At 53.5% G+C, this 25830-nt stretch overlaps 1 protein-coding gene across 1 annotated transcript; it reads right to left on the bottom strand.

Annotated features, from left to right (window-relative positions):
- On the bottom strand, nucleotides 1-25830 carry ALPL (alkaline phosphatase, biomineralization associated). The gene is made up of 12 exons (XM_055001617.1): nucleotides 25770-25830; nucleotides 20454-20595; nucleotides 19724-19843; nucleotides 18791-18906; nucleotides 15765-15939; nucleotides 12957-13132; nucleotides 6964-7107; nucleotides 4802-4871; nucleotides 3078-3212; nucleotides 2635-2826; nucleotides 1653-1772; nucleotides 1-1406 (listed from the first exon to the last, which is right to left on the bottom strand). Exons 2-12 carry the CDS (start codon nucleotides 20509-20511, stop codon nucleotides 1141-1143), a joined length of 1572 nt encoding a protein of 523 aa, XP_054857592.1. The 5' UTR covers nucleotides 20512-20595; nucleotides 25770-25830; the 3' UTR covers nucleotides 1-1140.

Raw genomic sequence — 25830 nt, 5'->3', positions numbered from 1 at the left:
GGAACAGGTACAAACGTGCTCTAAAAACCGAGTGCGAAATGTACCCCAGTTTGGTGTAGTGGTTAAGAGTGGCAGGACTCTAATCTGGAGAGCCAGGTTTGGTTCCCCACTCCTCCGCTTGAAGCCAGCTGGGTGACCTTGGGTCAGTCACAGCTCTCTCAGAGCTCTCTCAGCCCCGCCCACCTCACCGGCTGTTTTGTTGTGGGGATAATAACAACATGCTTTGTAAACCACTCTGAGTGGGTGTTAAGTTGTCCTGAAGGGCGGTATATAAATCGAATGTTATTCTTATATGCCGTGTCATGAATGAATGTGGTAAATTTGCCTCCGGGATGCAGCCATGCTTGGCTTGGCTTCATGTATGTCTGTATGCAGCCTTCAGCTTGTTTTATCATACATGTTGTGATTTCCTTGTGGTCATGATTAAAACAAGTGAGCTCCTATCGGTATTGCAACTGAAAGCACCAACCCAAGAAGGCGAAACTTAGAGGCATTTTGCAAATTGCTTTGCTATTTTGGGCCAAAGTTCAGATGCTGGTTTTGAGCTGATTGCCTGAATGGGAAGCTTCTAATTTGCAATATAAATCAGCAGCGATGGGCTCAGCAAGGAAAAGTGGGTTGGAAAGAGGGTGCAGTTGATAGGTGAGTTGTTCTCTTTCAGACTGCCTGGGTTTTCCCTGCCTGGAACCAGGGTAAAGGCAACAGATGGGACAGTCCTCCGAGTAGAAAACTTCGGCAAAGGGGAGAAAAGGACAGACCAGGCCTCCCACTTCCTTTGAAAGGAGCCGTTGTCTTTCTTATCTTCATGCAGGAAATCATATGCAAAAATATTGCAGTATTTCCAGCTGTTAGTGTCAGCAGAGTTCCTGGAACATCCTGCCCCAGGGACCACCATCATGGGGCTTAAGACTTTGTGCTCTAGCACAGAAATTCCCGGCTGCTCCGGTCTGGGGTAAAGGGTTGCACTGGGGCACTGAGCACGGCGTGCTGTGGGGGTGCTCAGCATCATTAAAAGTTGAAACTCCCCTAAAGTAGGCTGATGGAGGAAGTCTCAGAGTGGGGAGAAAGCCTTGGCTTGTAACCGTTGGGGCATCTGGCTCCACCAAGGAGGAGCTGACGTGTGTGAGGGCTCACCCTCCTTTAGGAGACAAAGCTGAACAAAAGGAAGGAGAGAGCAGAGGCCATGGCGAGGGGTGCCGGCAGGCTGTGGGGGGCACCCGCGTTGCAGTGGCCTTTGTTTTCGCCGATGCAGGCTGCATACGCCATCACGTGCGGAATGTAGTTTTGTTCGTGGACGCCATGCAGGAGGTGTGCCATGGGGCCCTTGGCAAAGACAGCCACATCTTCACCGCCGTGAGTTTCCTGTCGCAAGGGGACCGCAGACTGGGCCTGGTAGTTGGCATGAGCTGCACGGGGGGGGGGGGGGGCGGGGGGGAGAGAAAGGGGAGGGAGAACAGTGAGTGGAGCTAACTGGAGGACAGGAGCCCCCGACCCACCTGGAACGATACGCTTCCCACCTGCAACACTCAACAGATTGACAGCACACCATTCCCGTGGCTGCTAGATATCTGGCTCCAGGTTTAAAGACCAACATCCTCATTTCAGATGAAGTAACAGGAGGTCACAGGCAGGGCTCCTGGCGTGGAACTCACCAAAGTCCACCCCAGACACATTTTCTCTCTCTCCAGCAACTATCCGGTACCCAGGTCCATTTCCATAGAGGATGGAGGTGAACGGCTTCTTGTCTATGTCGCTCTGCATTGGAGCCAATCCTAGGCCAAGGAAAAAGCACATACAAGTTCAAGGCCTCTCTCTCACACACACACAGATGCAGACACACACAAGCAATGTGTCACAGTGGTTATAACACTGCCCCATGGGGTCATGGGGACATTAGCAGTAGTGTCGGGGAAATAAATAGCCATTGGGAAGATCAGGACTATAAGAATGAACGGGGAAGAAGGAATCAGAGAGGAGGAGGATGGATCTAGGACAGGGAACAGGAAAAATAGAAAAGACCTCGCAATTGAGACAGGAAATAATGGCAGGAAGCCAACAGGTGTATAGAGCTAAAGATATGGCACCCGGGCTTTTTTTCAGCTGGAATGTGGAGGAACGGAGTTCCAGCACCTCTTGAAAATAGTCACATGGCTGGTGGCCCCGCCCCCCGATCTCCAGGCAGAGGGGAGTTGAGATTGTCCTGCGCACCACTGGCAGGGAGGGCCATCTCAACTCCCCTCTGTCTGGAGGTCAGGGGGCGGGGCCACCAGCCATGTGACCATTTTCACTGAGGGCGATTTAAACTTTAAAAAACTCCCCCCTTGTTCCAGCGGACCCAAAGTGGCGTCATTGTGCGGTCCTGGGAGCTGAGTCCCACCACCTCTTTTCCCAGAAAAAAAGCCCCGGGCACAGCCAAGGAGCTCTCAACAAACTCTCGGGCGACCTGTCAGAAAGCCCTTCCTGCCCCCTTTTTCAAGGGCTTTGTGAGACGGAAGATTCCCACCAGACTGCTGACAGAAGGTTGGCCTCTCTGTTTTTACAAAAGTTTTCACAAAACTGAGCACCAGTTTCCAAGCGGCCTTCAACTGACTGCAGCATATAATCTCCTAGTCAACTTGTGTGGGTGGCACATACCAAAAATTGAATTCCCACGGGGCGTGTAGCCGCCAAAAGTGAAAACGTGAGAATGGTCAGCAGTAACGACAGTCAAGGTTTCCTGTGGCGAGGTCATAGCGTCCGCCAGGCCGATGGCTCGGTCCATCTCCACTGCTTCGTGCAACGCCTGCTTGGCTTTCCCCTCATGGTGGCCGTGGTCAATCCTGCCCCCTGCAGAAGGAATAACAGACGTTGCTCCAGAGCTTCTGGCCAGTCCGTAACAGGCCACGGCACTCCTTCATGAAGCCCTTTCCCCCTCGCGCCTTTCTGGCTGTGACGTTCCCTCCTCTAGCTGCAGCACTGAGAGAAGAACTTCCTCAACAGCCAACAGCTGCCGGCCTGAGAGGCGCAGAAATCACGAAGCCTGCTTCTTCTTGGTCTCCAGCTCCTCTTTCTCCACATTCTCCTCCTCGGTCTCTCACCTTCCACTAGCAGGAAAAAGCCACGGGGGTTCCTCTGGAGGATTTTCAGGGCCACCTTCACCATTTCCGTCAGGGAAGGATCCGTTTCATTGTTCCTGTTCAGTTCATACATCAGATCGATTGGCTCAAAGAGGCCTATGGAGGAAAACCAGAAAGAAACGCCAGACGTGAGTTTGTTTGTTTCTTTGATTATGTCATTTATAGTCTGCCTTTCTCCCTGAGCCCCAAGTAGTACAGTCAGTATCAAGGACATTTCCATACAGGGTCAAGGGCATTTCCATAAACAATGTCATAGGATTTTACAAAGATAGCATTAGCAAGGATCCAATACGGAGTTGAAGAATTGCTGAAGCAAAACATAATCAGTTCTAGTACTGACATTAGATAACATTAAGCACAGATAGTATATAGGAGCATAAATTTAAAGCAACAGATAATATATAAGGTAACATAGTGATGAAGTCTACGGTCCATCTGAGACCCCCTCCCTACAATATTTCCCTCCTATCTGAGTAAAAAGCCTTTTGGAATAATTCCGTTTTGCATCGTTTGTCGAAAGCCAGGAGAGTGGGGGTTCTCCTGCCCGCCTCAGGCAGGCTGTTCCACAGGATAGGGGCCACCACAGAGAAAGCCCATGTGTGGTTCGTGCCCCTGCTGAAAGCCCTCGTTCTCCCTTACAATCTCAGGTGTGTGTTTTTTACGGGTTATGGCATTTCTGCATAAGACCATACTGTCAGGCCCTGTGTTGTGAGACCCATCGTAGGAGCCCCTTGCAGGATAGGCCCCCATGGATTGGGATCTAGAGAAAAGTGGAAGCCGTGTAACTGGGGAACCCACTGAGTCAGGTTGCATTTGCCTCCAGTGTTATTTTCACTCTTTTTAGCTTTCTTCCGTCTGTCTGAAATCCTCCCCTATTTTTTTATTCCTTAATAATTGCACACACTGGCGGGGGGCGGGGGGGCGGCAGAGGTGGGCCTGTCAAACTGATTCAGATCTCAAAGCGATTCTTTGTCTGCCTGAAGCACCATCACTTCCAGTTACTGTCTAGGAATTCCCCAAATCTCTATTGCGTTTACCGTAGAGATCTGGGAAATTCCTAGAGTGTCAATGCAACATCATGATGTCACCTCTGGGTACATAAGTGGGAGTGATGTCATGACACTGGCGATGCCTCCCCCCCCCCCCTTCATTTTGCTTCTGCTGCTACATTGAACAGCACTTGGAGCCTGAGGGCACGAGGCCTCCTGCTATAGCAGGGAGACATGGCTGCCCTATTATTTCAGCGAGCTTCAGGGCGGTTGAGGAAACAGGGTCTGCCGTCTCTGCTTTTTCCATGCCCTTCCCCAGGAATGATGATGACGCCCCGCATCCAGGAGGACCAGGCTGGAATTTCATGTGTTTCCCTCTCCCAGCCCCCTTTCTTTTCCAGAACTCATAATATTTCCTTCAGCCACCTGAAAGGCCTTAACTCTCCTCCCGCCATCCCCTGCCCCTTCTCTCCAGGAGCTATTTATTAACAAGGATTCAAAATCTGCTTCCTCTCCAGGCATAGAATCTTCCCAACGCTAATGCAGAGAAGAACGTCAAAGCGGCTTGGAAACCCTGAAAACCCACAGCGAGTATTGGTGGGATTTCCAAAAGCTCCTAAGAAAATACCCTGAAAATACAGAGATGTGGTATTAGCTTCCATAGCTCACGGCCGCCACTCCTGGCTAGAGACTCACCCAATAAATAGTCGACTTCGTTCAGGTCGAGGCTCAGCAGATCCACCCGGTTCCACACATAATGGGCCTTCTGCAGGAAAAGGCAGAACAGCTCACCGTAGAGGAGGAGACGGGAGGCACGGCGTGTTTGCCAGTTGCCTCAGTAACCACATGCACCTAACATACAGGCACAGTTTATTACGTATGTCAGGGGTTATTCTAGTTTAACCTCAGACATTTCCTGTGGTTTGTGTCCCTGCAGGTTGCTGTAACCGATGGAAGTTGCGAGAAGTTTCCACCGGGTACCGAATCCTCACTCCGGCCATTCCCTCTGACCTGACGTGGTGGGTCTGGGGGCCAGAGCAGGGAGAGCTGCATAGTTCAGAAGCGCCTTTCCTATTAAGGTAGGTTAATCGACAGGGGGATGAACCGTCCAGTGGTGGCAAGTCCCGAACACTGGGTGGGTGATCTAAGGATTCTGGCTGTCAATTCTCTACCCCGCCTGCAATGAGACTTGGGTTAGCAGGTCTGGCGGATGGTTCCGTATCGACCATGGGAGCGGCGGAGGGCTGGCTCTGCCGGGATTCTCCAGTACCTGGGCCCAAACGGGGGACACCTGGGCGCTCAGATCCCTGCAAAGCACTTCCTGTGCTATCTTCTCCAAGTTTCACTTCCACAGTTACGACACACAATAAAATTGACAAGAGTACTAAAATCTTCTAGAGTCACTATTAATAAAGATTAATAAGGATTAGAAAACTCTTGTATAAGAGCTCTTTCCCATGATATCCTGAGTTATCAGTCTCCTTCTCTACTCTTCATGGGAGGTCATTCAAGAAACCTATTTTGGTTGGAGATTTTTGGACACTTTGAAAGTTCCAAAATGAAGAACCATGATTTAAAACAGCTTCTGCGTCCGATAGTCTCAGCAGAGATGCCTCCCATAGGGAGCTGAGGGGAGCATTTAGCCCCTCTGGCTGGAGTCTCACATATGGCTTTTCTTCTGAAGTCAGTAACAAACTGAACTCCAAAGCCAACATACAGCATCTTCAAAGGCCTTCCAGCTACCAGGGAAGTCCATTCGCCACCCCCTCCTGCCCACAGTCAAACTCTGGCGGAAATGGAGCAGAGCATGCTGGGAGCACTAGAAGAGAACTTTTAAAACTGAGCTAGGAAAGACTGTGGACTGAGAGCCAAGCTACAAGTGACGCCTGACACAGGTTGGACACTTGTCAGTTTTCCTCACGTTTTGATGGGAAACGTAGGCATCCTGGTCTTGCAGCTGTAATAGAGAGCCAAGCTGCAAGACTAGGATGCCTACATTTCCCATCAAAACTTGAGGGAAGCTGACAAGCGTCCAACCTGTGTAAGGCATCACTTGTAGCTTGGCTCTGAGAGGTGACGGAGAGACGGGCTTCTCATTGCCAAGAGAGTAAATTTCAAGCCAATGCTTGCTGGACGGCTTTACTCCAAAGATGCAGCGACATCCTCCATCAGCGCAGCACATGAAGTACCACAGGGCAAGCTGCTTGGAGAGAGTGGAAGAAGGCTTCTGTGCCCACTCTTCCAGTCTACAGTGGAGTGCTAAAGCACCCCCACATTCGCTGGCAGATGTACCCAGAGGCGTGCACGAGTTGTGTCCTCAGACTGAGGTGAGCCCCACAAAGAGAGGCACGTGCCACCCAGAATTCAGTGCCATTAACGCCGCCTCAAACAGGTTATCAGCTGGGAACCAGCAGCATCAACCTCTTGTGAAAAACCAAGATCAAAATCTGTTGTGAGCGAGCAACATGATACAGGGCAGCTTGGCCACGGTTGTGGATTCCCAGCAGCTGCAGCCCTCCCTCCCTCCCTCCCTCCCTCCCTCCCTCCCTCTGGTGTTCCTGTGGGTCCTTCTTTCCCCAGGTGCAGCACAGAGCGGGAGGTGAGGAAGTCACAGACCACAGATTGAACTCCCTCCCATCTGCAGAAATCTCCGCTGGATCCAAGCCCCTGTGATTAATATGTCAGAGCAGGTCTCTGGAGGAAACCTTTTGTAGCACCGCCACCCCTTCAGCAGAACTGGGAATCGACTCATCCCCGAGGCCTTGGCTTACATGCTAAGCGTGTGGCCTAACACTGAGCTGTATCCCCAGGAGTAAGCGCAAGCAGCCTTCCTCCTGGCAACCCAGTCCCCTACCCACCTTATCTTTAGGCTTCTTCCCCTTCCAGACGTCAGTGAGGTTTCGGTTGTCCAGCCGGGTCCCCCGATACTTGTCCTCGTTCGGATACTCCACGTCACTGGTGTTCTTGGGAAACATGTACTTCCGCCCTCCGCCCATAATCACCTGCGCAGAACACAGAGCAAGCAGCCCTGTTCCTGCTTGGCACACAGAAGGGGATCCCACGGTTCCCAAAGACCACCTGCTGGACACTTCAGAACTCCAGGCGTTGGAAACGTGAGACAGAGTGGTGTGGAACACAGCCTGATGCTCCTGGTTATTTTGGGCAGTTTTGGTCACTCTGTGCCAAATAATGGATTGTGGAGATGGAAAAGGATGGGACACTGTAGAATCATTTGCTTTTCGCTGCTGCTGTGTGTGTTATTCCCATTGTTGTTAATTATATCATATTATTTTAATATTTTATGTCAGCTGCCTTGAATAACTATAGGTAGAAAGCTGCCACATATCTAAACACATAAGAAGAGCCATGCCGGATCAGGCCAAGAAGGTTCCCCTCCTCCCAGTACCACTTCCTGTTTTCCACGTAGTCTTTGGAAGGGTTACAGAAGGGGCAGTGGGACCCAAATATCCCCTGCCTATTACGCCCCAGCCCCTGGCATTCAGAGGGGTATTGCCTGCAAACCAGGCGAGCCCATTCAGGCATCGTGGCTAATTAACTGTTGAAGGATCTCTGAAATGAACTTGTCTAAGCCATTCTATATGGTTTTTGAAAATAAAATACAATTTAAACCAATGAAATAAATATATGTGGACTAAAGGAGCCAGGATGGGGTTTGAGCACGTCTTCTGGGCATTGCAGAACGACAGAAGAGCGATTAAATGCAAGCTTTCTTGGTTTGTACAACGTATACAAATTGCAAAATATAGTTTTCTGTGGTGTACAATGTAGGAAACCTTGGTGCAAAGTTTGATGGCGCATCTTTGTTTGTTTTAGCACATACTATTTGGAGATCAGTCACCCCTATTATTAAAGTCTAATGGAAACAAACACTCTCTCTCTCTCTCTCTCTCTTTCTAGCCACCTATCCCTATACTGTGTGCGCATTCCTGGCTAAAAGTAACGGAGCGACCTCTTGGCAAGTCCTCCTGCATGCGTGTTTATCTCACTGCAGTAACTTCTTATGCCGGTTTTTAGATTGTCCTCATCTCAGGGTACGCAAGAGATTTTATACATATGATATATGATATCTATAAAGTAAATTAATATCATAGTAAGATTTCAGAAAAGACTTTTTCCTTTTGCTTCTGCCCGCAAATCAGTGATCCTCCCAGAATAACTCTTGTACTGACAGTTCACATCTGTAGTGGGGGAATGAGCAAGCACCCCCCCCCACACACACACACATACACATACCCCCATGCAGCAGAGCACAGGGCCCCAAAAGGCGGGAGGCAGATGCACCCCAAGCCACACAATGCAACTGCTGCCTCCTGCTGGGGGGAAGAGGAAGCCCAGCTGACAAGATGCCCCCCACTGCGGGGGGGGGGGTCCTAGAAGTCCACCCTGCGACAGTTGCTTGCCTGGCCCAAGAGGACCAGGGATCGTCAGGACTGGCCTCTCAAACTGCCTGGGACTGAAAGCGTATTTATTTGCCGGCTGTCACTTCCATTACTGCTAGCTGGAACTGCTGTCCCCCTCTTGGATTCCATGTCTGCTCGGAAGGTGAATCATAAAGCAGCAGCAGGAGGAAAAAAAATAATTATATACCAACAAATCTCTGTGAAATAGAATTGGCTTGCCCAGCCTATAATTATTTCCAGCCCAGGAACAAAGTTAAAATTATAAAAAATGGGCCTATTAAGTTGCTTAAATACCAGATTCAGCTGTTGTAGCTTTGGGCCTATTTTGAAACCGAGAGGTGTACTTATTTATTTATACCGGGGGAAATGTGGTGCCCGAGTCCGTCAGCTGAGATTAGCGATGAAAGGGACACACGGCCTGGCCGGCCGGCCTGAAACCCCGTTGTGGCCAGGGCAGGTTTGTGGCAGTTGTTGGCACTGCCGAAGCGACCCAGGCACCAGCAGCTACTCCCATTCCAGGCACTGCTTGGAAAGCATTCCGGTTCCTCCTGGCACCCACCGGCGGCTGGAATCCAAGGTGGTGCTTTGTGGTGGGATTGGAGCATTCTGTGGGATTTGTGGCAGACTGCTCCTGGCCCCCCCTTTCTGCTCCATCTCTGGCCCCAATCCCGTGCCTCTACCATGGAATCTCACATTCACTCTCATGTCTTGCTTCCCCCACCCAACCCAAGTGGCCCTTTTAGGGTGTTCTATTCTAATTTAGCCACAAGACTGTGGAATCTGGGGGTCCCTGGAATTTGGTCTTGCTTGCTCAAGAGAAGCAGCTGCCGGCATTAGTCAGCGCTTCTTGCATGAAGAAATGGCACAGTGCGCAACTGGCCTCAGGTGGAACCACGGCTGCCACCTTCTTCCTCCTCTTAGGGTGTATTTTGTTCCATATTCATTAGGCTGAAGTCCCCTAAGGAGTGCAGGGGGAAAATCTGAAAACGTCACCAGAGGCACGGCCAGAAGCTGCCTGAGTCAGTTTCCTGCTTGTGTGGGCCCTTTTCAAGGCAGAGAAGAACCCGGAGAACACTGGCTCCGCAGCTCTTGCAGTCTGGATAAAAGGTGTCCTAAGGGGCGCTCCGTCCCAAGCCCTCAGAGCCTCTTCAGACTCACCCAGGAAAATTTTTCCTGCACTCTTGATTTAGCTGTTTTGCACATGGCTTGTTCATTTAGCTGAAAGCGAATAAGCTGCTTTTCAAGTCATAAAACAACAGCACATCAAAAATATCGTTTAAACCTCCAGCAGTAACAATGGGAGGGAGCACAGATTAGGGGACCAGGAATGCCCAGAAGGCTGCATTGCCTTTGGAAGTTGTGCCTGGCTGTGGCGATTCCCTGGCCATGTTGCTACTTTCAAAATGGCCCATGTGACAGTCGGGTGCAAGGGCCAGTCCAAAGTGCTGCTAATGGAGCAGACGTTAGGACAAACAGCCGGCCAGAAAGGGTCAGCAGAGGGAGCCGTTTCGACTGCGAGACCAAAAGAAACCGGAGTTGCTGCTGTCAGTGCCCTGTGGGGCCGGTGCAGCTGGTGCATCGTGTTCCAGTGGCCCAGATAAAAGATTAACGCGCCCCCCCCACACACATACTGTGTCATGCTCTCCTTCATCCTGGCCCTGGAACGCATCTGTCACAAGTACTGGTTGGGAATGGGCAAGGCCTTTCTGTGGCCTACTGGAATGCCTGTTTCCTACGGTCAGACATCTGCAGTCGTCTGCTCTGTGACAGATGTGCACAACCGCAGCAGCGTGAAGCTGTGGCACACTCTTCCCATTTATAAAGTCTAATGACTGGAGTCGAGAAACGGCTGTGACAGGAAAGCTGAGGGGTGGTAGAATGGCTGAGAGTGTCTGACCACAGTTCCAAAGAGATCGTTTCAGGTGGGCAGCCGTGTTGGTCTGTAGTAGAAGGGCCAGATTCAGGTCCAGTGGCACCTAAGAGACCCACTAGATTTCCAGGGGCGTGAGCTTTTGAAAGTCTGATGAAAGGAGCTTTGATTTTTGAAAGCTCATACCCTGGAAATCTAGTGGGTCTCTTAGGTGCCACTGGATCCAAATCTTGCAATTCCGAAGAGGTCACTGTTCATGTACACCCAGATACCTGCCTACAGCACAGGAAGGTCCTAGCGGGATGGATCTTGAGATGCTTCGGCAGGAGTCTACCTGGGCATGGGGGGGGCATCTTCACCTTCCCCTGTGACTCTCAGAATAAAAGATTCTTACAGCTTTGCCAGATGCGCCACTTGGATGTCAGTAAAAGAAACTCCAAAAGCTTCCTATGAGCTAGAGGGGCTTGGCTCATTTGTCTATCTAAAGCCATAAGCTCAAAAAGTACACTTTTTAAAAAACCCTGTGCTATATCCCTTCTAACTACCTTCTTCCTAGTTTCGCTAACAGTGCAATCCTATGGTGAGTTACTCCAGTCTAAGCCCATTGAAGTCAATGGCCTTAGGCTGGAGTAACTCTCCATAGGATTGCACTATAAATGGCATTCTATAGTTCTAGCAACCAATATGGTCAATCAAAGCCTGCAGTGGAAATCCCCCCAAACTGCAAGACCAAATTAAAGAGCAGTGTGGTTTTAAAAAATAATTTGGGTGTCATATTTTTTGTGCTCTTCAGTCACAAGGGCCAGAAAGCTTTTTTTACTTTTCCAAAATAAAATGGGAGGGGGGGGGAATCCAATACCTCTTGGCATCTCAAAGGATTAAGGAATGTCAAGAGGGCAGAGGAGTGACTCATGGCACATTTCTTTGGAAACCATTGTAATTCACAAAAACATAAACTATTTGTTTTGCTAAGTAAACTTGCAACTCAACGGACAAAACAAAATTGTGATGCAAGGCCAAAGCAGTCCAAAAACAACAGAACACCCAGGTTGCTCTAAAGACACCAGAGAGGCTTCTGAGAAAGGGAATCTTCAAGGCCTTTGGGGAGGACGGGAACTCCCATTCACAGACCTGCATCTCTACATTTTGGACCCCCCCCCCCCCCCGATGAGTCCATTCCTTGATATAGATGCCTGGATCTTTAAGTGCACATTTAGGGAATCTTCTATCTATATAATGTTGCTGCATTACATACACACCTGTTCTGTAGACATTGTACATTATCGAGACCTCAGGAGTCAGCAAAAAAAGAGAGGATTTTTTTTTATTATGCTATCACTTGAAGGGAAGGGGCCGTGTCCCAGAGGCAGAGCGTCCGCCTTGCGTGCAGAAGGTCCCCAGTTCAACCCTCAGCATCTCCAGTTGAAAGGCTGAGGCACCAGGAGATGGGAAGGGCAATCCCAGCCTGGATGGGCCAGGGCCTGATTCAGGACAGGGCAGCTTCCAGTGTGTTCACGAAAGCACACCTGACTCCTGGAGGGGGGAGAAGGACCCCCACCGCCCCTTCAGACCAGTCAGCATGGCTGAAGGCCTGGGCTCCCTGTTGGCAAGTGACATGCCAATGACAACCATCTCGAGAAACAAGGCACTGGCCCTCAACCTCAAAGCCAGGGTCGACGGAGATATTTTGCTTTGAGCGACAGGCTCATTGTAAGGTGGGGAAATGCTCCTTTGGAGCTCTCAGCTCCTCGGAGGAAGAGCGGGGCATACATGTGAAGCAGGAAGAACAAAACGGCACCTGGCGAGACTCGTAGGCCATGAAGGTGCCTGGGTGGCCGTGAGCCAGCCGCGCTCTCTGGTGTGACCTACGTTACAAAGCCGTTGTGAGGACAAACGGAGGAGGTGGACAAGGCCACGCTGCACTTCTTGGAGGAAGGATGGTGGAACAATATAATAATATTTCACCGAGCACTTCTGGTGGGCAGAAACTACAAACACTGCTCTGATCTCCTTGGAGGAAGGCGTGGGATGAAAGCGTAATCGACAGCTAAAGCAGACTGTGGGTCCCTGCCTGCGCGTCACTCATGCGGCTCTTCAACAGCCAGTGGGGAACACAACCCCAAGTGATGGAGAGACACACACTCGGACTGGCAGCAGCAGGAGGCTGTTGCATCTCACACCACAACTCTGCCTATTAGTGATGCGACGGCAGCAGAGGAAGGCGTCCACACACGTGCCTCGCCAACACAGAGGGTCAAGTTCAGTTCCTGTCACTTAAAAAGGCTCTTGGGGGTGGCAGGGCTGAAAAGGGCACCTCTTTGCCCAAGACCTTGGAGAGCAGCTGCCCCTCAGAAGAGAAAGCCGGGCTGGTAGAGGGACCCAGGAGCTGACCCCCAAAATGCAGCTTTATACGTCCATGCATGAACTGCTTTGTGCTACCTTGAGGTTTTGTCTAACTCTCATGTTCTGGTCTGATGCAGGAATTCTCCCTCCCTCCCTCCCGCCTGCCTGCCTGCCTGGCATTGCCCTCTGGCTTGCTGGCTTGCCCTGATGCCCTTACCTCAATGTCTGGGATGTTTTCGAACAGCTGGTGGGCAATGTCTTTGCAGCCCTGCTGAATGGCCTCTGGGGGCATGTCGTTGTCCGAATACCAGTCCCGGTCAGCAGAATGTGCATAGGCGGCACTCGGTGTGGCGTGGTTGACGCGTGTGGTGGTGACGATGCCCACGGATTTGCCTGAAAGCAGAGAGGCGGAGGGACGGAGCGGTCAGGGCAAGCGAGGCTCTGCCTTCTTGGCTCAAGATGTGAGAGGCAGCGGTCAGCTCTGATGGTGTGAAGTTGGGCCCAGCAGGCCAGAGCCAAGAGGGGAGTTCAGGAAATGCAGCCACAAACCTCTCCCTTCCAAGTAAAATGACCCCGCGCATCTCGGACAACTACAGCACGGGGTGTGTGTGTGTGTGTGGGTGGGTATGTGTGTGTGTGTGTGTTACCCACTCACTACTCTGCCTTTCCAAAAGGCTATTGACCTGGCAGGTTAAATATTGTTCTGCTCTGCAAAGTCCGTCATCATCCTGCAACCCACTTGGCCCAAGGCCTGCCCCCACCCCTCAAGAACAAAGGGGCTCTATCCCTGTGGGCCCCCTTTCCCTCCCCGCACTTCCTCCCCTCTCCCTTTCTGTCTGCAGAATCCCAGTGGGGGCACTGCGGGTGAAACAGGGCTCTTTGTGTCAGGAGCCGGGGCATGTTTTTCAAAGGGAAATCCAGGAGTTTATTTTTATTCCTGGGTCAACCGATCCATAGAAAGGGATGCTGTCAGGTTGCCTCGGCTGTTCCAAGTCTGGGCACCTGAAATGTCACCCTGTGATCTGCATGTGCTCGGCTCTTCCAAAGGGCCGCCAGGCCACTGCCTGTTGCGGGCTCTGTGGAAAGGCCCTGGCTCAGCGATGGGTCCTCTGCTTTGCCTCGCATCCTCAGGTTTGACTGGTGCACGCAGATCTACCAGACAAAACTGAAACAGAATGCTTTTTAAAAAGCAATGTTTTCCTGGAGTTTTCCACTTATTTATTTCTTTTAAAACAAACAGGAAGGATCCAAGTTTTTTATTTGTAACAACATGTCCCTGCTAATGCTAAAGCAGACGACTTCACTGAGGGATGAGATTCTATTTTACAGCCTTCCCAAGGATTTTACTTTTCGTTTAGCATCTTTTAATCCAAATAATCATATGGTAAATGTCAGCATTAAGAACGATACAAATCTGCAGACAAATACAGCACCTTTTTAAATAAAAAGGAAACTTTTTAGATTATAGGAACAGAGATGACTAGCTTTGCAATGATTTGCAAAAGTTCTTCAACAATATTTTTGCAAACTTATTTTTCCTAAAGCTTTCTCCTTATCTCATAATGAAACCTCTTTATCATAACTATACTTTGGCTCATGCAGTCATTGCTTGTCCAATCTATTGGGCACGATCCGTGCATAAATTTATCTTGCATGAGTCCCACTGAAACAAACGGGAGCCAAGTCAAGGTCAGTCTTGGAGAGCAGCGGCTTTCCTTTCTTCCCCAGGACTCGCCTCCTACAGAGCGAAACGGTTCACACGCTTGCACCTGGGAGACCCTGGGCTGCATCCTTGCTGGGGGGGCAGGGGTGGGAGGGGGACCTTGGACCAGTTACAGTCTCTCAGCCTAACTTATCTCACAGCAGTCTGGCAAGGATAAATGAAGAAGGGAGAACTACACATGTTCCTGGAACTCCTTGGAGGAAGGCTGGACTACCAGTTTGAGAAATAAATACTCCCAGAGAGGAGGTTTGCCACCCATGTGGATTGTCTGCGAGAGGGGAACCCTTCTCAAGGACATGCAGCCTTCCTGTGTGCCACAGGTCGCCGTCACGCCTCTGTTCCTCTCTCCCCCACCCTCAGCCTTTCTAAAGAATAACTGGGCTATACAGCTTGCCTCCTTATGCCCTGGAAAACCTTGGCCACATTAAGATTCTGCAGCCTGGACACACGTCGCACAGACTGTGCCCAAGTCCAAATGAGTCTCCTGACCCTTCGTAGTGTGGTTACAAGGAACTGTTCTTTCCTTGGGCAGCTTCGAGGTCTCTGTGATCAGTGACTGAGTGACGTTTTAAGAGGACATTTTATGAACAGCCTCACTGCTTAAGCAATTGGGGGGCTCTGAATTGCCTGTAATCTTTCTCTTGGTAGCGTCAGGCAGAATCTGTCTAATTGTTTTCTGCCTCTTCTCATTGTTATGTTGGCCTTCGTGCCAGAATCCCACCTGTTTTCTTGCACCGAAACCACCTTTCAGACTTATAATCAGGAAGGCAGCCAGGATGCCTTCCTCCCTGCCAAAGAAATGTTGTGCCCCCCCCAACAGAACCCCCAGCTAGCCAACAAGCGAACCTGCGCCAAGAAAGAAGGACCTTGCCAAGTGCTTAGAAGCCCAAGGAACTGAGGCCATAAGAGCCCCACCAACACAGCAGGTTTGGGCAACGAGCAATGCCCAAGAAGAGGCCAAACACGTCTGTGCCAAGCAAGCATGCTTTTGTCTCTTGGCATTCATATTCTGGGGATAAAAGGTGTGATTTCACCTTTGATCAGCAGGCATTGAGCACAACGTGCTTTACTGAGGGTCAAGCTCCACCTGCCACGGTGAGGCTAATGAACTGACCCTCCCTGGGCAAAAACACAAGCCCCCTCCCTCCTGCCGCTGACTCACTTCCCCTCTGCTTTCTAAGGAGCAAGTTGGCTGGAGAGAATTGGCAGCTGGTGCCTACTGTGCTCCCTGACACGCTGTCCCACTGGGAACGGTGTTCATGCCAGCAGCCAGTGCCCCCTCTCTGCCCAGCGTCCACCCACCTGCTTCCTTGGCCCACTTGAGGATGGAGGTCACTTCGTTGCCGGCTGTGGTGTTGCACTGGGATCTTGTCACAGCTGCGCTGACCCCCACGGTCCCTTCATTGGCCTTCACACCACACAAGTAAGCTGTGGCAGTGCCGGCACTATCGGGAACTTGCGCATTGGTGTTGTATGTCTGCAGGAGAGAATACCGAGTGGCGCAGGTCAGCTCAGCCTGTGGGGCTCCCAGGGGTACAGGCAGAACAACCACGACGGCCAGCCTGCAGCCTCTGCAGGGTCTGCCCCTGCTTAGAACAGCGGTGAGGGCTTTTACCTGCGGCTGAGGGGACTGCAGCATTCAGACGTGCCAAAGGAGGCAGGAGTGACCTCTCCCTGCCCATTAATGCGTTCCTTGACGTGACATGAGGCCTGGCTGGGAGACCTCCTAGTTAGGACCCCTCCCATGGACTCCCCCGTCACTTCCGTGATGAGGAAGAGGCAGGACCAAAATTCTGGACACAAGCACCGTTGTGGCAAAACTGAGTGTGGCGCTGGGGTTCAACGAGCTCTCGGCTGTGACTATGAACCCATTTGCCAGTTCTGCTCAGAGCATCTTCAAGAAGAGCGTTTGCTGATCTGGAGCAGCCGGTTCACTCCGAGCGAGGCCTGCTTAGAAGGCCTCAGCCAGGAACTACCTTCACTCACGGGCACGTTGAGCTGCGCATCTCTTAGGCACATTGACCTGAGCAGGACTTAGCTTAATATGTTTTTTTCCAAACACATCACCTTTATGTATTCGTTTTATCTACTCCTAGTCCATTTTTCTTTTTTGGAAAAAAAAAGACTCCAGGGGCAGATAATAGTGCCGGTACTTGCTAGTCTTTGCGCTAGAGGAAGGTTAGGCTGGGAGAAAAAGGGAGACGGCGCAAGCCCCCAATGGATTTGCAGGCGTGCCTCCCGAGTGCTAGAGCAGCACTAACCACTACACCCTATTGGCTCTCCTAAACCATTGCCTGAAAATAGAATAGGTTCCTGACTCAAAAGGGCTTAAGCAGGCAGAGCATCCCAAAAAGATAATCCGGCATGCTGGAGGCTGATTAGGCAATGGGGAGTATAAAGAATGTGAACCGAGGAATGCTATTTCATCTCTTGAAATGCCGGAATGTAAGGCTCAGCCAAGGAAATCCCGGTAAGAGGGAAAACACAAACGGATCTTTTCTGTAACCCCCTAAGTGACCTGCAGAATTCATTGCTGGGAGGGAGGGAGGGAGGGAGGGAGGGAGGGAGGAGGAGAGGCCATTCTGCTGCCGGCATCGAGAGCTTGATGGGGCATTTCTGCTCAGAAGCCGTAGACTTTGAGGATGCCATGCTGGGGGGCGGCCAGTGCCCTGGGATGGCTGTCTCCCCTGCCCAGTCAGGCTTTGCATAGTATGCCACCTTGCACCCGGCTCAGCGGATGCTTGGGAATGGGTGGCCACATAGTGGTTTAAGACTGCCCACACCTGCACCCACGGCAAAGGAGCACAGCTCCTCCTTGCCCAGTTCCCTCTATTTGAGCCAAAATCAACCCATTTGCACCCAGAATCCATCTGTGCTTGTTAATCTTTCCCTGCCTTTTTGGGTGGGAGGGGGGCATAAGCTCCCAAACCATCTTTAAAAGAATGCCAGTCAGAAAAGGGTTCCGTGGGCCTTGTTCCCAGGGGAGGGGACACAGTGCCAAAAATTACCGGTCCAGGCCAAGAGTACCCTGGAGCTGCCCAGTGGGCATTGGTCTGCCAGGCCTAAGTACACCCATGGCAGGGGGAGACGGAGGCACTCCATGCAAGGAGGGGGTTGCTGTAGGCTCAGCACCCTGGCTGGGGACTGGGGGAGTGGAACCTGCAGGGGTGTCCCGATGCTGGCTTTCTCGCAGCTGGGCATCTCAAGACTCGCTCTGAGCCAGAACTGCCCAGCCTCCAGCCACCTGAGGAAGAGCTGTCCAGGGTCTGCCCTTCTCTGCACTCAAAGATACTGGAAAGATGAAGACGGCACCTCTTGTTTCCTCTGCACAGCGCAAATTACAGCGTCCTGCAGCTTCTGTCTGTCTTGGAGCCGTGCAGAGAAGGCAGCAAAGGTTTAAAAGACGCAGCCAAGAGGGGCGCAGTGGCCGACAGCGAGGCCACACGAAGGGTTAACGTGCCTTGCCCCTTCCCTGCCTAGCCCCCAGAGAAGCAGCCAGCCAGGGACTCCTGCCCTGGGGCTTCCAGCTCCCCGCTTGGGTTGCAGAGATTTCAAGGGGAAGGCATGTCTCCTCAAGGAAAGGGGCCAGAGAGGCTTCTTGTTGCCAAAGCAGTACACAGAGTGCCACGGCCAATTAAAAGGGAAAAAAGCCTCTGGAGGAAGGAGGAAATGTCTGCCCTGGGGCAGGGGGAATGGAAGGAACTGGGCAGTTCTGTTTCCCCCCACTCACATGAGAGCCTTCTCAGCTTTACAGCGGACTTTCCCAACCCACCGGAGCAAAGCAGGTCTGGGAAAAGACAGGTTCACAGATGCACCACGATGCTGCCCAAGCCGGGGCAAACCACCTGCAGGTAGGTGATGCTGGGCAGACCTTTGCCCAGCAGGGGGTGGCTCTTGATGCTCCCCCCCCCAGCTGGTGGCCAGCTCAGCCTTCAAAGCTTCCATGTGCTTGTCAGGAAGGGTCTCCACAGCAGCCACTAGGCAAGCGGCTACAAGGACGGGGTGCCCTGAGAGCTGCGAGCTGAACTGCAGCCTCCCCTGCTAATGTATCCATCGCTGAGGAGAGGGTTTTCAGCCGCCGTGAGCCACAAGAGCCTCCACATTCAGAGGCAGCATACCTTGGAATGCCAAGGCCACCACAGGGGCACGCCTTGAAGCTCGGCTGCCGTGCTAGGCAGGCCCCCCTCGGCCTGACCGGGGATGGATGCCCCTTGGCTCTTTCAACATGGGCTTCAAATCCTTGCCTAGCCGCCCTTTGGTTCACTTCCACCTGAGGAAGGAAGGAAAGCAGCCATTCCTCAGCGGGGAGCCAGGAAACACCGCCTTACCTTGGACAAGGCCACGAAGGGGAAGCGGTCCATGTCCAGCACAGTCTCTTCCCCTTTCCTGTGCTGCAGCTGCCCTTTCAGGATGCGCGCAGCAGTCACCGTGGAGACCCCCATGCCTGGAGCACAGAGAGAGGCCCCTGAGTGCCTGGCAGGCCCTCAGCCGGCCCACAGCAAGGGGCGCCTGCAGGCAAGCTTGGCCCCCAATCCAGAGAGGGCCCCAGGGACCTGCCCTGCCCTGCCCTGCCCAGGGGATCCTCTGCTGCTTTGTCCGACCTTTGTTGGGGGGAAACCCCTCACAGAATACAGCCAGGGCCAGGGTTACAGCCCAAAGCAGAACGAGCTGCCCCACAGTTGAGCCACAGGCTCTGTACACACCCCTCACAAGGGAGCAATAGGGGACCCACAAGTGTTGGCCCCAGGCGGCGGGGGTGGGCCCTGCTCCTTCTTGGCCAGGTGCATTGGGAAGGGGTGTTGCCGCCACCTCTTAGTCTGAGGTGAACTGGGCCAGAGAGCCAGCCCTTCCCGTTCCCCCTGACCCTGAGCCAACCCGTGGCTCCCTCTTCTTCTCCGTCCGTCACTTCTCAGGCTCTCCTATTTTCCAAAGTTCCTCTCGCAGCTGCTTCTGGTTCCCCCCTCTCTTGGCAGTGGGAAAACACTCCACCATCCCCGCTGAGCGAGAGAGCGTGTGCACCCATGCATGCACACAAAGCGGGGGGGGGAGAGAATGGAGGTGCAGGCTCCAAACAGACCCTCCCCCGTGAGCTGCAGGGATTGGGGCAGGCTTGGGGGATCCTGCCATTCACAGGGAAGACAGCTGCATGTTCCCAAGGCCTCCTTTTGATGCCCCAGGGCTGGCACCCGTGCAGGGCACCCACCCCCTGCTGGCAGAATGGGGCCCTTCCTGGCACCTCCTCCATCTCTGGGGGGCCTCACCATCGCCAAGGAAGAGGATGACGTTCTTGGCCACATTGGTGTTGAGCTGCTGCAGCCTGAGGGCCCTCTGTAGCGTCTCCTGGGCCTGCCGTCTCCAGAACTGGGGGTTCTTCTCCTGTTCTGGAATTAGTGGCAGAAGGAGAAAGGCTGAAAAGGCTGAGCCCCCACCCCCCAGCCACAGTACAAGATACCGACCTCAAGGCTCCGCCTCCCACTGGCATCACAAGCACGCTCGGGGGCGGAGGGCGGGGGGCGGGGGGCGGGGGGGGAGGTTGCACCTCAAGAATGCCCTGCGGCTACCGTCAGCAAGTGGCCCTTCCCTGTTCCTGCTCTTGGGGAGCTCTTTGGCACCAGGCAGCACCTGCCCTGCGTGAAGTAGCCAGGCCATCCCATCTCTCAGTCGGATCTGGCCTACCACTGCTGGTGGCTCTCCAGGCTAGAGGAAGGACTTTCCCCAGTGTCAACTGACTGTGATCTGTTATAACTAGAGATGCCCCGGGATTGGACCTGGGGCTCTCGGCATGCCAAGCAGGTGTTCTGCCATGGAACTTTGGCCCCTCCTCCCAAGTCAGGACATCCTGAGGACATTCTGTGATGTCACAGCTGCTCAGCCAATGACTGGTGTGGGAGTGGCCAGGCCATGATTCCCCGATGTCTCTCTTGCAACCACGCTAGGGTGCTTTCAGGCTGCTTCTTCAACCGGCTTGTATGTTTATCCAAAGTCACTTACCTGGTACCAAGGAGGCCACACAAACTTCAGCCAGAATGGCAAACACCAGTGCTTTCATACTGATGCCTCCAGGAAGTGGTGGGAGGGTCAGAGAAGGCTGTGATGGTTCACAAACCAAGTTCACCTCAGGACACCTTCGACCCTGCAAGAGAGAGCAAAGCACGCTGGCTGCCCCCGGCCTGATGCAAGAACCACAGCGGAGAAACCTCTGAGCGAGCACTTTCTCCCCTGGATGCAATGACCCACCTGGGGCTGGATCTACTTTGCACTTTTTTAAAAAAGGGCCTGAATCCTACACAAAGGCATTCTGAGGGGCAGGCAGGGGCGGGGGGGGGAGGCCTTTCTGAAAGCCACGTTTCAATCCTGCGTATAAATGAAAGGGGGCGGGGCACGGATGTCCCTAGAGACCCCCCCCAGGACCTCCCCTCCAGAGATTCCACTAGGCACATTTTCAAGTGGACCATTCAAAGGTTTTAAAAAGCGAGTCTCCGGATGATGACTTTGGGTCTGATGAAAGAACCATCAACTAACCCTAACCTTTCCAGCTCGTGTGGTGCAAACCAAGAAGGCAAATGGCCCAGAAAGAACCCCACCGCTCTTCTGTCCTAGGCTGTGCTCTGTGGCAGCATGTGGGCCGGGGCTTCCTCGTGCCTCGTCACGGCACGCGAGAGTCGCAAGAGCCACTGACAGTGCAGGCCCCCTTCTGCTCTCTCTTTGCGGCCTGCCGTGGATGGGTTTGGTGCTGGGCTCTGGGCCGATGGCTGGACATGTCTGGCCTGCCCAATCCAGAGGGCTCTCTGCTCCAGCCGGTTTACTTGCTGAAGAGTTTCCTGGCCTTCTTCCAAAGCTGCCTCCTCTTTGAGAATAAGCCTCTCTGTGCCGCTAAGCTAATTCCCTTGGATTATTCCCACTGAGTGCAAGCGATACTAGAAAATGTTCTTAGCGGCACACAGAGCTTTGGCAGGGCCCAACAAGCCAGGATCCCAGCCAAATCCACTGGAGGAAAGAAAGAGCTGATGGAAGGATCTTCCCAGGCCAGCCAGGCCCATCCCACAAGAGCCTTTGGCTCAAACGTCCCCCGCAGCAGATGCCTGCATGGGGCAGAGAAGCACCTGCCGCTTCTCCTGTGCTGGAAAAGAGGCTGCAGAAATTCAGGGCCGCTCGTGGAAGGGAAGGGGGTCTTTGGAAATGGGGCTGCACTCAGCAAAGAAAAGGGCCCTGTTAACGCCACTTGGACTGCCACAAAAGTTGCAGCTGCTTCCGGTCACAGTCTCTGAAACACGTCTGTTTGCCACACTGCCGGTTCTCATGAGCTAAGCTCCCTTCTTCACAGAACGCTCGGGCTGTTTCCCCTAAAATCCTTTGAAGTGTATACCAATAAAGCAGTCACACAGGATGTCACATGAATATAGGATCCAGAAAAATACGGGATACAAAAATAAAGGACATAAAAGAGTAGAAAGGGTACAGAGACTCATGAGGAAGTTCAGCGTCTGTTACAGAGCAGCGGCCAGTCCGGGAGACGAGCAGGCCTGGGGTCGAGGCTTTTTCTGGCCATGCCACAGTGACGGATGTTCGTGGCAGCAGCAGTTACCCAAACTCTGCCGAGAACACTCATGGCAGAAAGCACAACTGCCCGGGACCAGCATGGCTCTTGGAGAGGCAGAGCGGTTTCAGTTGCTCAGGTGCTCAATGGTGTTTAGACAACAGCTCATGCCTTCATGCGCTGGGGCTGTGGTTTTCAGGGCCTGTTTAGCTCTTTGGCTGTACAGCACAAAAGACACAGGGCAAGAATCTCCCTTTCTTTGGACCGACTAGTGTTTAAAATGCGGAATGCAACCTTTCCAGTCCCGCGTCCTGAGAATGAATGCTAAATTGTGTGCTCTGGTTTGGCTGTGCAGATAGAATGCCTCCTCTTTGATGGGTGCCAGGAAACTCGGCCTCTGAAAGGACACTTAATAGGACACTTGTGTGTGAGTGCGTGTGTGCGTGCATGTGTGTAATGGGGATTGGTGAGCGGTAGGCATAACAGATTAACTTCAGCTTAGCCAGACCCCAGGAAGAGCAAGAAGGTGCGGACTCAGGCTGACCCAAGCTTCTGCTGATTGAGGGGATTTTAAAAGAAGCTACCCAGCCACAGCGGATGGCCAAGGGGCAGTCCCAAAGACCAAGGGGTGGGCTTTGAACACGTCAGCCGGCCCTCCTGGACACTTGGCAAACTGTTGGGGTTTTCTACAGAGCAGCTTCCTGGACAGCCTTTTTAGAGAGCAGCAGGTGGGGTGACCCTGGAGGAAATCTTTGCCCCCCCCGGATCAGTTCAGTGTACAAATGAATGCAGTGACCGGGAACTAATAATCGCAAAGATCCTCCTTCTCTGAACACTCAGTGGAAGTGTGTAGTCCACATCCAGATTTGGGCCAGTCTCAAAGAGATACGTGATCCAGGGGTATTTTGCAATCCAAAGGGAAACCCAGCCCAGAGCGGCTGCACCAGTCGGAGGGTCGGGGGCAGAGCTATGGCAGGGCAGCAAAGTCACCCCAGTTTGGGGTCCTCAGCCCCTCCCTACGTCTCCCTCCGGCACATCTTCCTTCCTGGCACCAGCAGAGCAGCCTCTCTGTGGCTGCCCAAGGCGTGACCAGAGAACCGGGCTGCTGCATCCGGGTCCCAAGAAGAGTCTGTTTCCCCAGAGGATAACCAAGGCCCCTTTCCTTCAGGTTTTGCTGTTCCGCCTCACCCAGTTGCTAAAAATCTTTTTTCTTGTTCAATAAGACATGTTTGAAGCAAGGTGAAGAGGTTAATGTCTTGTATGCTTCACATATGGATGTCTCACTGTTTATCTTCACACCAGCGCTGCCAAGTAGGCCAGGTGAGCGACCATGAGGCTGGCCCATGCCTGGAACTCTTCCCTCTGAGCCCAGGCTCCCGGCTGTGGGTCACTGCCCCTCCACAGCCAGTTCTGGGGGGCGGGCGGGGGTCTTGCCTGGCTCAGCCTTTCTTGGAGGCTCCCACCCCCCTGCCCAGGCACGGAGGCAAAGAGAAGGAGCGTTTGTCCCCACCCGGCATCTGAGACTGGCAATTGGGACCTTTTGCTGTACCTGCCTGCGCGGTTGGGGGCTATTCTCAGAAACGTCCAAATTTAAATTGTGACTCACTCACTCATATCGTTCCAAATGTCGCCACTCCTTCCCTCCCCAGAGACTTTTGCTCAGGCAAAAGAGACGCGGTGTGATGATGGAAACCTTGGGAAAATCTGGGCGTCAGGAGCAGGCTCTGACCTGGGCAAAGGTGACTGCAAAAAGACCCTCGCCTCCTGCCCCAGCCGGACCACCACAAGTGCTGACAGGGCGGAAGATACTGCTGAAGCAGTCCTTGGATCGACAGGGGCAGTCGGAAGAGCAAGCAGGGCGTGCTGGATCCCTGGGGCAGCCCCCTCCCCTTCTCTGCCCTCCGTTTCCTTCTCAGCCAGGCCGATTCGTCCCACTTCACCCCCAGCCTTGACCTGCCAACACAAACCAGTTCCCAGCTGGTTTTCCCAGCCATGAGTGTTCTCCAAGATGACCCCCCCAGGAGTCTCTACCAAAGCATTCACAGCACCTTCACTGACCAGTTTTCCTCGGGCACTCTGTGGGGCGGAACCCGGAACCCAGAGCCCATTTGGGATGGTGTAGATTGGTCATGAGACCGGCCCCAGGTGAGCCATCAGCAGAAACCAGGGGACAGAGGCAGCACTCCAGGAAATGCAGACAAATGCCATTCAGGCATGGCCAGGGGAGGAGAACTTGGCTTCGTGGCACTTCCTCATGCATGCCCTCTGCCAAAGAAGAAGGGACACTCTGGGCTGGGGCTGTTGGCACATGCTTTTGACTCACTTTGTGGGCATCCACAGAGAATTGCTTCCCACAGCCATGGGGGAAGACAAGGGAAGAGTCCACCAAGTGCTGCAAGCAGAAGCCCCCCCCCCCCCCCCCGTCCAGCGCTAAGAGCGATGTTGACCTCACTCGGCAACTCTGCCAGGAGGGCGTGGAGAAGAAGAGCATGCCAGTCATGGCCTGGCAAGGCCGCATTGTTCACAACTGTAACAAGGGACGTCTCTCCTTGGGAGAGAGGGCTGGTTCACCTCTATTCCAGAATTACGCCTCCTGAACTCTTGACTGTCATAATGTTTTTTTAAAACCCTGCCCTTAAGCTGAAAGAGACTGACCCAAAGTCACCGCCCAGGTTGGATCAGAACTGAGGTCTCTCCGGTCAATTTCTGACACAACACTACAATGGCTCCTTGATCTTCCATAAACACAAAAAGAATCTCAGATTTGTCATGGGGGGGGGGGGTTTTCCTGGCCTGCTTTTCCTTCACGTGTCTATCTGACAAAGTGTGCTGTGACTCACGGTGGAATAAAAGTTGTTCGTCTCTAAGGGGCCAGGACAGAGACGGGCACGGCCTCCCTTTGGGCAGAGCTTCCTGCCCCCCCCCGAACCAATTTGGCTTCTGATGAGATGGGAGAGACCCCTTCCAAAGGGCTTGGAGGGCAGCCTCTGGAGCTGTGCTGGCTGTGTCCGGAGGGCCGAGGAGGGGGCAGCGTGGCCTAGAAGCGACCTGCTCAGAACAGCCATCCCTTCCTCCTGGCCTGGGTGGGGGGCAGCCCCAGCTCTGCCCCTCTCCTCCAGCATCCCCAGCCAGTTGCTTCTGGGAAGCCCCATAAGCCAGAGGAGGAAGCATCCCTCCTTCGCAACCTCCGCAGCAGGCAGAGGTAGACTGCCGCTGAGCCTGGAGGGTCTGCTCCGCTGCCCCATGGCCAAAGAGAGCCCTCTTTGCCCTGGGCCTGTTCTGGGGGCTGTCCTCGGGCAGGGGCGGCGCGGCAGCGGCAGGCCGGGCCGGGCAGGGCAGCCCCCCAGGTGCGTGGCCAGGGAGCGGCTGGGGGGCGGCCGGCAATCCAGCCGGCTCTCGAACCTGGACTAGCCGCGGGGCGGGGGGTGGGGGGGGGGTGGGCGGCCGAGGACGGAGGGCTTCCAGGCGGGCGGGCGGGCAGGGGCGCTGCTCAGCGGCGGCCCAGGAGTTGCGGCAGACCGGCGCCCCCGCCCGATCGCCCCTTACCTGGCCGAGGGGAAGCCCGGGCAGGCGCAGGGGGGCAGGCGCGGCCCTCCCGGGGGAGGGAGGGAGGGGGCAAGGGGAAGAAAGAAAGAAAGAAAGAAAGAAAGAAAGAAAGAAAGAAAGAAAGAAAGAAAGAAAGAAAGAAAGAAAGAAAGAAAGAGCGCGCGCGCCAGTCCCGCTTCCCTCCCCGCGGCGCAGCCGGAGTCGCCCCGGGCTCCCGGCCTCACCTTTCCCGGCGAGCGGAGCGGAGCGGAGGCGCGCCGGCTGCGGCTGCGGGGAGCGTCTGGC

This window comes from Eublepharis macularius, chromosome 17 (assembly GCF_028583425.1).
Source record: "Eublepharis macularius isolate TG4126 chromosome 17, MPM_Emac_v1.0, whole genome shotgun sequence".
In the NCBI taxonomy this organism is placed as follows: domain Eukaryota; kingdom Metazoa; phylum Chordata; class Lepidosauria; order Squamata; family Eublepharidae; genus Eublepharis; species Eublepharis macularius.
This window is presented reverse-complemented; position numbering and strand designations above follow the sequence as displayed.